The following is a 13,576-nucleotide window of genomic DNA, read 5'->3' as shown; positions in this document are numbered from 1 at the left end:
TCTGATGGATGGGTGTCTAGAATTGATGTGGTCCAAGAAGTGGTTCAATGCTGGGAGGCCATGTGGCCAGATGACGAAAGTGTCATCCACATACCTCTTCCACAGGGAAGGACGCAGGGTAGATGTCTGGATGGCGTCTGATTCAAACTTCCATTGTTCAGCCAGCATTGGTATAAACATGGGCATTTTCGTTCTTTTGTCTATCATGTGTATCAGACCTCCCCTCCCCCCTCTCTGTCCATTGTGTTGGCGTGTGCAGCAGCAACCGCGTCCAAGCCGTCGTCCATTGTTTTGCCCCCCCCACCTCCCGATGCGTTGTACTTAGCACTCCGTGCTGTCTTTGAGCCCCGCCCCCCTCCCTCCCGATACGTTCCATTCATTGGCTACCACATTCTGATGAGCTCCCCCCCCCCTCTCCCCCCCCTTCAACTTACTTATAAGGGATTACTTCTTGAATCGTTGCCTCACTTGATGCAGCTAATTCGGCTGTGACGGTCCCACCTGATGACGGAGACTTGTGTTGCCTCCGAAACGTTGTGATTTTTGTTTTTATTTTATTTTATTTTCATTAATTTTGATGTTTTACCTACGTGACTTTACAGAAAAAACCTAAGAATAGGTGTAGTATCATTCATGTTTTTGGCCTGGATGACATTTTGTATCTTGACTTGGTGATGGCTCACTAACCATATTGATAAAGTTGGAAGTTCCCCTATCTGTGAATTTGTAAACTGACTCGCAGTCCCCAGCGAACCTGTTGGTAAGATGTTAACTACCTCGCCTGGTATACAGGAGGTTGTGAGTTCGATTCCGACATTGACGCCTGCTGTATACTTGGAGTTTGCATGTTCTCCCTGTGGTTGTGTGGATTTTTCTCCGGGTCCTCCGGGGTTTCCCTCCACATTTAGAATCAACATGTGTTTGGAGTATTTGCTGCTATAAATTTGCACGTGATAAGCCACATCGTTTGGGCTATCGTTTGTGGCCCAAGTTGCTTCTGAAAAAGAGCTACATAGCTCAGTGGGCCTTGCCTAGTAAAGTAAAATTAGTTTAGTTTATAGTCTGTCTCATGCGGTGTCTTCCGCGATCGAGTGTTACTGCCGTCCTGCTTGAAATATCCGATAGGTAATTCCGTGCGAGAGCGACAGCCGCGACGAGGAGGCGGGAGGGCACCAGCCACGTGGGTCCGAGAAAACCAATGGCGCCGTGAGCTTCACAGGGACACAGCCGCTCCTGAACGTCTTCTATCAAGGTGGCTTCGAGGAGCCCAACATAAAACTGGTACGCAATCTCTGCTTTGAAATGGGAAAGTTGCTCGCAAGAAGATGGCGAGATGTTAACCGCTCGCCTGGTAAACGGGAGTTTGTGCATTCCATTCTGACCCTGACGCCTGCTGTATATTTGGAGTGTGCGTCTTCTTCCTGTGAGCTCGTGGATTTCTCTCCGGGTTCTCCGGTTTTTCCCTCCACATTTAGAAACATGTGTTTAGGATATTTGGCTCCTCTAAATTTCCACGTGATAAGCCCCTTAGTTGAGCTATAATTTGTTGCACGGTCGCTTCTGAAAAAGAGCTATATAGCTCAGCACTCCGTTGAAATAAAAATAGTTGAGTGTATAGTTTACTAATGTGACATCTAGGCTTGCAACACAACATGCAATGCAAGCATTGTCTTCTATTATTGATCACCGCGGGATAGCACGAGAGAGCACAGCGACTTACAGAACAAAACAGTATGGGTGGAACACGATATCAAGGACCACAAGTGGAGTTGAGTGCTTGTTTGAGAAGATGTTACGTCATTTAGATGTTTGTATTCTCTTTGCCAAAAGCAATATTTTCTTTCTCTACAGTTTGTAGTTGCAGAATGACAGGCAGCCTAGATAACTGAAATTACAGAAGTGGCTCTGGTTGCTGTGCCATTGCTTTCTGTGAACTGGCAACCGATAAGGACGTGCAGCTCGTCATGCCGTGCCCCATTAGTTGATAAGCACGTCCTGCCAATGCCAAAGTGATGTAATTACGCTGGTGTCTAATGGTTAGGCGAGATGAGAGAATTTTAATGAAATATACCAACAGTGCTGATGTTGAATTATTACCTCCGAGTCCCCCCACAATTGTCTGCAATGTTAAGTTTTCATGGCACAGGTTTAACTAATGGACATATTAGTGTCTTGTCTTTCAATGTGTCCAGCGCATACTCCGTGGGACAATCAATTGGCAGGGTGTAGCTTATCTTTGTCAGTGTGTTCTAATCAGGAGATTGAGTTCTTTAGCGATAATCAAAAGTGGTTTTCCTAATGGAGAAGTGGCCGCAGGCGGACATAAGTGAAATATTCACCACCATTTGTTTCAGCAACAAAAACACAGAAACTTGGCCCACACTGCAACCCACCTAAGACGGAATGTTCCAACGTGCAGTGAGTGAGTTTGGCTGCATGCTGCACGGATTGAGATGAGTTTTCAAAGTGTGTAGACCACGTCATAGAGATCGGATGGACTCCCGGAATATCATTTCAAAGAACGAGGAATGTGCTGGTTGCTGTCGTAGAGACACGGAAGTAACTGTTGAAGTGATGAGAGAATGGTTTCCGTGACAATCTCAGGTCGATGTGTCATCTGGCTCATCTTCATAATCAGCCTTGAGCCAGTGGCATACATCGCACATTCTCTTAATAATTTTTACACGGTCTTTGCACAGGACATGAGAGGTGCCACGGTCGCGAGCTGTTAACTACCTCGCCTGGTATGTAGGAGGTTGTGGGTTCGATCCCGACCCTGACACCTGTATATTTGAAGTTTGCGTGTTCTCCCCGTGGCCGCGTGGATTTTTCTCCGGCTCCTCCGGTTTTTCCCTCCACATTTAGAAACATGCGTTTCGAGTATTTGGCTGCTATAAATTGTCACTTCATTTGTGGCCAGGCCACTTCTGAAAAAGAGGTATCTAGCTCCGTGGGCCTTACCTCGTAAATTAAACAAGTATTATAGTTTAGTTTATAAACTCGGCACAGCGTGGTTGCACGTTTCAGTGACACAGGAGGGATGATGGGCGGAGGAAACTACCCGACCAAGATTTGCATCTCACAAATTTTCGACCCTGGGTCAGCACGGTTGTAATAAGTGCTCAGGCAATAACAATGTAGTGGATTGGTGTGGATTTGCTGTCTTGTGGAACTGCCTGCCCTAACCGTCACTCAATAAACAAATGAATTATTATCTTTATAATGTACAATTTACTGCACAGGACTCTCTACACAGCCTCAACAAGCACATTTATAGATGTACGTGTTATGAACTGCTGACGTGCTCGAAAAAGACAATTAAATCAATATATATCCACTTAAAGAAATTACCAATGTAAATCTAATTAATTCAAAATGACGATAAAAGTAATATTTAACTGGCGTTTTAAGATTTGCCACTCTTGCAATTCGCTGTGTTTTTCAGGGCTCTGGATTGCGATTTGATTCAATAATCGATATTTTTTTTTTTACATTACAGCGAATTTGGAGCATCAAATTGACAAATTGATGCACCTTTTGCTAATTTATTGCATAGAATGTGTATAAGAAATAAAATGGGGAGGGATATTTCTTTAATGTGCTTATCAAGGTTCCACTGATTGTGATGAGATTTGCATGAATGACGCTGTGCAAAAAAAAAAAAACGTCATTTTTATTTGATATAAGACCCCCCGGTCATCAAAACCGGTTGACGCCTCAGAGTTTGGCGCGGTGCCTTTTGCAGTCGAAGGAGGTGTCAAAGGAGGAGATGTGGCGGAAGCACTTCCAGCAGTTTGGCCGCGCGACGTGCATGTACGTGACGGAGCACACGCGCCACCTCGTCATGCAGGGCATCCCCGTGCGGCTCCGCCGAGAGCTCTGGCTGCTCTTCTCAGGTGCGGGCACGCGACCACTGCCAGCTACGCGGACGAACATGAAGCGGACTGATTTTTTTTGCGAGGCTGTGGCTCTTCTTCAGAGAGAGCGGTGGCCATTATTCTAGACCAGCGTTATCAGGCCACTGCCGGCGATCTTCGACCGCTCCGTTATTTTGTTTTTACGTGCGCACGTCGCCAACGAGAGTGAAGTGTTGCTTTTAAACCATCAGGTGGCTTCCGGTCATCCTCCCAGCGGCTTTTGTAAAGCCATCGAACAAAGACGGTCACTGCATCGCACACTTTCAGATGCGCTTCTGCGGCCGTCTGAAACGTGTGCTTCCCTCCGATATTAGGAAGCCACTGGAGCTATGCACTTTTAAATCATCTAGATTGAAAGCTCATTTCTTTATAACTGCTTTTTACGTTTAGCTTTTTGTCCTTTCCCCGCCCCTCCGATCAGCACAGTTGGCTACGTACGGCGCGAAAGAAGTTCAACATAAATTCAACATACTTTGCGCGCGTTGCGATTTGTGGGGACCGCCGCGTAGGGGCGGTGCACGACATGGGCACGCATCCCGGGCATTACGCGGAGCTGGTGGAGCGCTCGCTGGGCCGCGCCAGCATCGCCACGGAGGAGATTGAGCGCGACCTCCACCGCTCGCTGCCCGAGCACCCGGCCTTCCAGCACCCGCTGGGCATCGACGCCCTGCGCCGCGTGCTCACGGCCTACGCACACCGCAACCCGCGCATCGGATACTGCCAGGCGAGCCCAGCTGTAGTCATGCACACGCATGCGCTCGTACGCGTTTGCATGCGTACGCACACGCTCTCACGCGTGCGCACGCGATCGTGAGAGCACGAGGCAGCAGCGCCGCTCGTAAATGCCACCTGCACGCAGACTGTCGGACCTGGAGCGATCGATCGATTAAAATATATTTTTACATTTACGATACAGGCATCGAATTGTGTGTGCAAGAATCGATTATTTATATTACAGGCTACAACACAACCATGGTGACCTGTGCATGTAACCGCCATGCGCAGACTAGGAGGTCCCTTATGTAACACAATCGCTAAGTAAATGTACTACGTCCCATTAATCAGATGAGCACTCTTAACCTATCGTGCATTCCGTATGGTTGCAAGCGAATGTTCTCGCAGTTGCCATCCTGCCGACCAATGAGACGACAAATGACGCCGGCATCATCGCACGTTCTTCTGCAGGCCATGAACATTGTGACGTCAGCTCTGCTCATCTTTGCGAGTGAGGAGGAGGCTTTCTGGCTGCTGGTGGCTCTGTGTGAGCGGCTGCTGCCGGACTACTACAACAACCGCGTGGTCGGTGAGCGCTGCATGCCGTGTCCATGCCGGGCTGGAGCGAGCGGGTCAAATGGGCAACCGCTTGGCCTGGAAAAGTGTAAGGGACGGCAGAATGATAGAGGCCGCCAGAACCGGCACTAACGGTGGACAACTAGGGTGGCTGAGTTGGTGGACATGGAAAATGAGATCCATTTTATCATGAACTCCCGTGCTTCCATTGGTCAGGAAGTAAGCGTATCTGCAGAGGTTGCTGTAAAGCTATTCTGTACGTCTTGTCTTGGCTGGCAGAATCGCCATTTGTGGCTGTTTCACACGTTAACTTACACCTACGTGTGTGATCATTAGATAGACAACAGCTTCCCTGTTGCGAGCCAAAGCAATTTGTAATAAGATTATTTGTCAACGGGTTAATCATTTATTGACGGTGAACAAATATCAACTTGTGAAAAGTTTTCTTAAAGCGTGCACAATTGTGGCTTCAGTGTCTGGGAAGGATTTTTTCTTACCGAAACTTTCTCTCATTTTTAATCTGCAACGAGCCTAGCTTTGTTGTGAGCTTTTTGTTTATGTTTCGTTAAGACGTGTTCGGCTTTTGACGAAACTCATCCGTGCCTGTCCGTGCCTGCAGGTGCCCTCATCGACCAGGGCGTGTTCGAGGAGCTCATCGCCGAGTTCCTCCCCACGCTGCACGAGCGCCTTCAGGAGCTGGGCTTCATCGCCACCACGTCGCTCTCGTGGTTCCTCACGCTCTTCCTGTCGGTGCTGCCACTCGAGAGCGCCGCGTGCGTGCTCGACTGTTTCATGCTGGACGGCGCGCGCGTCCTCTTCCAGCTGGCGCTCGCCGTTCTGCACGCCAACGCCGAGCCGCTGCTCGCCTGCCGCGACGACGGCGAGGCCATGATGCTGCTCGGACGGTCGGTGACTCCGTTGTCGGGCAGAGGTCGGGGCGGGAAAGGGGGGTGGTGGTGGTGGTGACCGCTTGATCTCCACTCCCTTCTGATGCCGTCGGCCGATAACCGTGAAATGTGGCGACCAAGTGACCTTCATCCAGAAGTGGATAGGGGCGCCATCGTGGCGAGATGTTAACTACCTCGCCTGGTATACAGGAGGTCATGGGTTCGATCCCGACTCGAACGCCTGCTGCTGTATATTTGGAGTTTTGGCATGTTCTCCCCGTGGATTTTTCTCCGGGTTCTCCGGTTTTTCCCTTCACATTTCGAATCAACGTGCAATTAGAGTATAAGTCTGCTATGATGTCCACGTAATGATAAACCACTTCGTTGAGCTATCATTTGTGGCCAAGTTGCTTCTGAAAAATAGCTAATAGCTTGGTGGGCTTTACCTGATAAAAAAATAAATGTTTAGATAGAACGTGGCTGATGATGAATTTTAAAAAAGATCTTTAATGGCTATATTCCCGCTGAGTTACTTATTTTTAATTGTGGAGACGATGTGTCGGCTTTTTGTTGTTGTCGTGATACTGCATCGTCCCATTTAACCGAAGCGTGTTTTGATGCAAAAATAATTTAAAGGAAATACATACTTAAAAGGAAGCGACGCATCCGCCGCACAGGTACCTGGACAGCGTGGTGAACGTGGACAGCATCCTGCCGTGCGTGCCCAGCATGCACGCCTCGGCCAACGTCGAAGAGCCCCTGGCCCCCATGGAGATCTCGGACCTCCTGCACACCGCCTACGAGGTGCCGCTCACTCCCACGCGGCCGTTCACCCCCCCCCCCCACCCACCTGCCTTACTGGGACGAGAGTGGCCACAATGGTTAACAGAGTCCACAGCAGTGGTGGGCGACCTTGTGGTGGCCTGGTCTAAGTGTCTATCGGGTGACGCGTGGGGTCATGAGTAGTGGACAAGCACAATGTCACACTTGCGGCCCGCTGAGGTGAATGAGGGCCGCTCGTGTGGCCTGGTCTCCGTGTGTCTAGGGTGACGTGTGGGGTCATGAGTAGTGGACAAGCACAATGTCACGCTTGCGGCCCGCTGAGGTGAAGGAGGGCCGCTCGCACGGCCCACCAACTCGTCTGGGTTGCCAGTCGCCGACTGGTCAACACGCCGTCTGTAGATTAATATTGTACATTGCAGAATTAATTAGTGATGGTGACGCAATGGGATTGATCATGGCTAATGGTTATGATGACTCACTTGTGTCTCAATGGAAGAAACAACCCATAACAAATAGTTGGTCAGACCATTAAGTGCCCTAACCCAAAAATCAACGATGAACTAAAAACGAGTAATGGGTCTAATCTTGTCATCTTGTCAGCACACACTTGGACTGTCTAACTGGAGTTTGACGCTTCATTATTGTGAAATTCTATATTATCATCAAGGTCATTCACATTGTCATAATGCTCTCATGATGGCCATTGCGTTGACGTGTTAATAATGTAGGGGAGTGACGGCACAGTCACTTGACTAATGTACTATGATGGAGCATCTGAGCAGGACTTTGCAGTGTTTTTGTCTGATAAAAAAACTCATGTCGGGCAGCGCTGGACACGTGTCCACAATATAATGGATAACGTTTTTGAGTCATGTCTTTTTTTTGTACTGCTGTGTCAATCTGTAGACTGATATATAATAAAATAACATGGAGCATTCACTGGCAGAAATCCTGAATGCCGCCTTGTTAATCTGGGGGTGCTGCCTACGCATCTCTGACTTTTATATTTTTGGTTCTTTCGGTAAAGTCACGTAGAAGGGAAATAATAAAATAATAAAAATATAAAACAATAAAAATTCTCACGACGTTTCGACTGCAACACAAGTGGCCATTTTTTTTTTGCTGTGGATTTCACACCTGATGATGAGTGCTTGTGTTGCAGTCGAAACGTCGTGAGAATTTTTATTGTTTTCTATATTTTTTATTTTATTATTTCCCTTCTACATGACTTTACCGAAAGAACCAAGAATATGAATCCCTGCAGTCACGAAAGCTTTAAATCAAAATCTCTAACTTTGTTTCACCGTGATTTTTGCAGAGGTTTGGCAGCATCAAATCGGAGCTGATGGAACAGATGCGTTTCAGGCAGAGGCTCAAGGTGATCCAGTATCTGGAGGACACCACCAAGCGCAACGTGGTGAGGACGTCAAAACCCGCGCCTCGCGCACCGAGCCCACGCGTGCTCATGATTTGGCCCTCCCAACACCGGCCACCGCAAGGGGACCCCTCCACATATCTGCTCCTGACCCTCTGACAGCTGCACTCGGGAACACTGGCCCACGCCTACTCAATCGCAGCTACGCGAGGCACGCTTAGCCGGGCGAGGTAGCGCACACCCGCAGTCCAGAAGGTTTCTCGAAGGGGCTTGGTGAATCGCCTTTGGCTTGCGTGCCTCAGAAGTCCACCTGCAGGGGCGGTGAGGTGCCCAGTGAAGGGAAGTCCAGCGAACAGCTTGGTCACCTCTCGGAGCTATAAACGTTCTGAGTGTTGCTCCTCCTGCGCACAAGAGACTAACACTAAAAGGAATTGGACAAACATCCCAAGCGGTGCACTCGTGAGGAGAATCTTGACGTTCTCCGTGGCTTTCCGCTGCATATCAAGACGTTGTTCACGTTAAACGTTCTTGACTTTTTTTGTCGTTTGCTCCGAAGGTGAGGGCAATCTCAACTGGGCCCACTGGCTTCACAGCAAAAGTGCTTGAAGATCTGTTTGATTTGTTCAAGGTGAGTTGTACACATCTGCAATGCTTGTTGATGCCAAGATGTTTGGCGCGGAATGTGAAAGTTGTTGTTTCTCATTTGTTTCTTTTTGTGCCGGTTGGTAAATATTTGTTGCGAGAATGTGTTGTGGTTTTAAATCTGTTTTGTACTGTACAACTGCGCGGTGCCAGGGATGTGTGTGCCAAGCCAGCCCAGCACGGCTCAGGAGGCACTAGGTTATTTTTCACTGCAGAACCAGAGCCGTTCTGCTGACATCACACACATTGTATGACAAAAAACTATTAACTCCTGGCCCTGTATGGCCCTTAACCAGATTCTTGTGAGGCAGAATTTCTCGGTTTGGTTCTGGAACAGTTTGATAAATAGCCAGTGTGAAAAACTACCCGGACCGAGAGGGGCGCCCCACGCTGGGATGGGTCAGATGTGCAGTGAGACTATATTTGAAGTATTTTGCTGCTTTACATTTCCACGTAATAAACCACTTGCTTGAGCTACCATTGGTGGCCAGGTCACTTCTAAAAAAAGAGCTATATAGCTAATTGAGCCTTACCAGGTAAAATAAAAAAAATATTTAGTGCAACAGCAGTTAACCTGTTGCCGTTTTGCAACAGCTCGTTCACGTGCAGAGCGTCTACTGGGCCACCGACGGGGGCCGCGCCGCGCTGGGCCGCCACGACCCGAGCCTGCCGTACATGCAGCAGTACCGCGTGTGCCGCGAGCAGTTCCTCCGCCTCTCGGCGCACCTTTCGCCGTGGGCGTGCGGCGAGCACTCGGCCTGCCTCTTCTCGCGCGTTTTCTCCGCGATGGACGTCGCTCGCACCGGCCTCATCAACTTCCGCGACTTTGTGCTGTGGCTCGGTCAGTCTCGACGCAAGGGAAGGCCACACGAGCCGTCGTCCCACCACGTGTGTTTGTGCGCCGCGGGCGGGCGGAGGCGCGACACGTGCCGTGTCTTCCACGGGTCCCACGGTCGAAAGACCTTTGCAGCGTACTCCTGGAGCGTGTGTGACGTCCACCCTCCAGCCATGCCGTTGTGTGTTTAAATGCCAAATGTATTAAAACTAAACTATTTTTATTTTACCAGGTAACACCCACTGAGCTATATGGTTCTTTTTCAGAAGCGACCTGGCTATCACATGATAGCTGAACGAAATGGCTTATCACATGGAAATTGATAGCAGCCAAATACTCTAAAAGCATGTTGATTTTTAACGTGGAGGGAAAAACCGGAGGACCCGGAAAAAAATCCACGTAAACATGCAAACTCCAAATATACAGGCGTCAGGATTGGGATTGAACCCACAACCTCCTCTATGCCATGCAAGGTCGTTAATATCTTTAGAATTTGCCCAGATGTGGCACTGTGGTTCAAGCTCTTGACTCCTTTATCTAGATTTTGTGAGTTACCAATCTGAAGGTCTCTATACTAAGTACAACTGTGGTAAGTCTCAGAGATGGTTGCCCTAGGCAGAGTGGTGCACGCTATGGAAATATTGATTAATTTTCAACCACTCTTTAAGGGCCTTCAGCATCGATGAACACTGCCTCCATTTCTCGTGTTTACGACTGTTTTTGTTTTATGCCCCTTCCAGGTGTGCTTTACAACGGAGACTTGACAGAGAAGCTGCGAATGCTGTACCGACTGCACCTCATCGAAGGTATTGCCAGTGGACTTACCCATAATTACCTTCAATCGTTCTGTTATGCAGCAACCAGGCCAGTAATGACAATGGACAGATGTTCCCTGGACACACTGCGTCTCTGTTTTCTCCACCTATTTACTGCAAGGATGATTTTTTTAATTTTGGTTGATTATAGTGTGTCTTCACCATCTGTCTTCTGACTAGTTCATATGCTGATTGTATTTTTGCCTACATTGTTGTAATATATTTAAATTTGGATTTTTAACTTGGGGTTTCGAAATGGAAATTCTATGTTTTTTTCTGCTGAATTCCCCTGGTGGGGCCACCCTTGATTCTACCTCAGAATGCGCGAGTGAAAAATCTAAAAAGTTGCAACGCCAAATATTCGTTGACAGTTGACTCTGTTCGTTCCCTTTTTGAAGTTCATAAATATGAATACCACTTTCATCTCTGCTTATCATATCCATAGGCCAGGTTTCTTTAGTCACGAGGAGATGAGACTCCTGCAATGTAATGAATCCATCAGCGCAGAGCTGTGAGTGTTCTTCTTTCACGTCGTTGGATTATCCCCAGGTGTCCTAGTTTCCTCTCACAAGTCAAACGCCAAATAATTAATGGAATGGGCTCAAAATAATATTGAGGCTTTGGTGATGCTTGCTTGCATTGTTGGAGCAGGAAAACAGTCTATTTGATTTGTTCTAACCACGATTATTAATTTAGCATTCCCAACTTCTGCTGTTTCATTCTGGTCTGTCTTAATCTATTTCATAAATGACATTCCCGTTTCTCTCCATCATACCTTCCTGTCCTATCATTTCTCCTTGCTTTCTCCTTTTCTTTTTGTTCCTTGCCTCCTCTCTCTGCTTCCCTTCAACTCCCCTGCAACCCACTCCCTTGGCTCCCTCTCCGTGCCACAATCTCTCATGCCCGCTGCCTGGGCCCCCCCACTCCTCACAGGCGGAGAGGACCTAGAGCTTTTCTCTCTGCCTCCATCCAGGGGCTCCTCCTTGCCTCCAGCTCTTCACACGCTCCTGTGCCCTCTCTCCATGTCTGTGACTGGCTATCTGTGAGTTTTAAGTTCATTATCACTGCCCATTACTCCATGGCGTTCTCTCAGCATCTGCATCTATTCACACTCCTTTATTCCCCTTTTTATCGCCATATCCGCCTCGGTTTGTTCTAATCTCTTTTTGCCCTCACGGTGTAGTGGTTTCTACCTCTGAAATAAAGTTACTTGGTGCGGACCGTCCGCATATACTGTTAACATTAGATATAATAAAACATAATTACATTAGCTTTTAATGTATTAGATCACACAGCTAAGAGATAAATATCCGTTTGCGCACTTTACCCATAATGCAAGTACATTCGAGAATGTGTATCGCTGTGGTGTTGAGTGGCGTGATGCACGCTCGAGTGTCCAGATGAGTTGAGTGCCGATCGTTTTGCCACCAGCAACTTCATCCTGTAATGTATCCACGTGTGGGATGTGTTCCCGTAGATTCGGATGCTGCGGATCACAGTGACGCGGAGGATGGGTTCATCAACATGGACGCACAGAACAACCCTGGTGAGTGGGGTTTCATGGACTAAATAAGTAATATTTAAAAATACTTTTTAAAAAACACGCTTTAATGAAATGTACCGTACGAGTAATGGCAGAACTCCACGACTCCAGGAAGTGGCCCGGAGGCTTGCCACAGCGTAAGGGACTGTGGTGATTTACAGCCAACGTGAGTTGAGCATGGACAATTAGACCCAAGCCGAAAATAAGATACACAAAAGATTGCTTAAAATTTTTTATTTTTTATTTTAATGATGATAGAATATAGTATTGTCATCAGTATGACATACGTATAAATTGAGTTACAAGATTTGAGGATACGACAACAGACAAAGTTGAGGATACATCAGACAGAGTGAGTTAAATAAAAGCGTGTAAAAAATAGATAAAGGTTGCAGCCATGTATTTGCTTGCTCATGCCACTGCTGGCAGAAGGGCCTCCGCTAGAGGGTATTCTGTTTATTCTATCGTGTTGACTGCTTAGATTTGCAGATCTGATGAGATTTGGTGCATTTTGGGGTGATTTGACCAGATACATTGTTTGATGCCATCTCTCGATTGTACATGGCTTTCTTGCCCAGGGTCATAAGCGAATTGTCCGTGTGTGAACACACAGGTCATTGTGTGTGGGTAATCAAGTTTGAATGGATGTGCATTTGCATGAATCAAGAGTGCTATGCACAACACACTCCAACAGCCGGGCAAGTGGGTCGTCAGCTGTTGCTCCCATGATGACCTATGGGCAGGTGTGGCAACATGGCCAATACGAATGTGCGGTTGCACTTGGCAAAAACATGGGAGGTGCAGTGTATCCGGCTTTCGCAGGTCACGCAGTTCCATGGTTTTCCCTTCGGCAAGCTGGGTTCCACTAACCTCTCGGCTAAACAGGACAATTGTAAGCAGGTTTATTTATACATGGTCAGTCGTGCTGTTGTTATTGAAGCCCCCTGCACAGGCACTAAGCCAGTGTGCAAATACACTTCGGTGGTTGGGTGCTGTTTAAGCTCTGCGGCTCTGCAAATCGATGCAGAGAGGGATGTTTTTATCTCTCCAACCCTGAGCCGCTAAGCCCTACGACCGTCTTGTGTGTTACATCAAAAGTTAATCCGATAACAGCTATAGCCCTTGCTGTATACAGGCGAACAATTGTCACATTCTTGTGCATTTCAATCGAAACAATTGCACAGAGAACATACTTCTTGGAAAAATCCAGGGCCTTCAATGAAGAGCAAAACCTAAATAGAAAACCACCAGTGTCTTTTTATGTCCTTGGGTAGCTGCACACACAGTGGTGCATTGACTACCTATGCACTGAGCGCGCACACTATCATACGTGCATCTTCAGCACTGACAGAATATACCACACCTCCAATTAGCACGGATCGCTATTTACGGTGCGAAAGAAATTCAACATACATATACACACAAGCACACACTTGTGCTGATGGCACATGGTGCCTCTGCATTTAGTGGCAGGCTACACATTATTTCA

The 13,576-nt window shown here is 47.6% G+C and overlaps 1 protein-coding gene across 1 annotated transcript in view; it reads left to right on the top strand.

Annotated features, from left to right (window-relative positions):
• The window catches only part of LOC144937558 (TBC1 domain family member 9-like), a 52,894-nt gene that overhangs the window by 31,768 nt on the left and 7,550 nt on the right, over positions 1–13,576 (top strand). Inside the window, exons 8-18 of the mRNA XM_078864843.1 lie at positions 1,126–1,281; positions 3,746–3,896; positions 4,427–4,641; positions 5,103–5,220; positions 5,827–6,112; positions 6,772–6,898; positions 8,196–8,294; positions 8,809–8,880; positions 9,489–9,735; positions 10,470–10,535; positions 12,022–12,090. Of these exons, the coding sequence (XP_078720969.1) occupies positions 1,126–1,281; positions 3,746–3,896; positions 4,427–4,641; positions 5,103–5,220; positions 5,827–6,112; positions 6,772–6,898; positions 8,196–8,294; positions 8,809–8,880; positions 9,489–9,735; positions 10,470–10,535; positions 12,022–12,090 (1,606 nt within the window). The remainder of the gene's footprint in view (positions 1–1,125; positions 1,282–3,745; positions 3,897–4,426; positions 4,642–5,102; positions 5,221–5,826; positions 6,113–6,771; positions 6,899–8,195; positions 8,295–8,808; positions 8,881–9,488; positions 9,736–10,469; positions 10,536–12,021; positions 12,091–13,576) is intronic.

Source organism: Lampetra fluviatilis, chromosome 19, assembly GCF_964198595.1.
Source record: "Lampetra fluviatilis chromosome 19, kcLamFluv1.1, whole genome shotgun sequence".
Taxonomy (NCBI): Eukaryota; Metazoa; Chordata; class Hyperoartia; order Petromyzontiformes; family Petromyzontidae; genus Lampetra; species Lampetra fluviatilis.
This window is presented reverse-complemented; position numbering and strand designations above follow the sequence as displayed.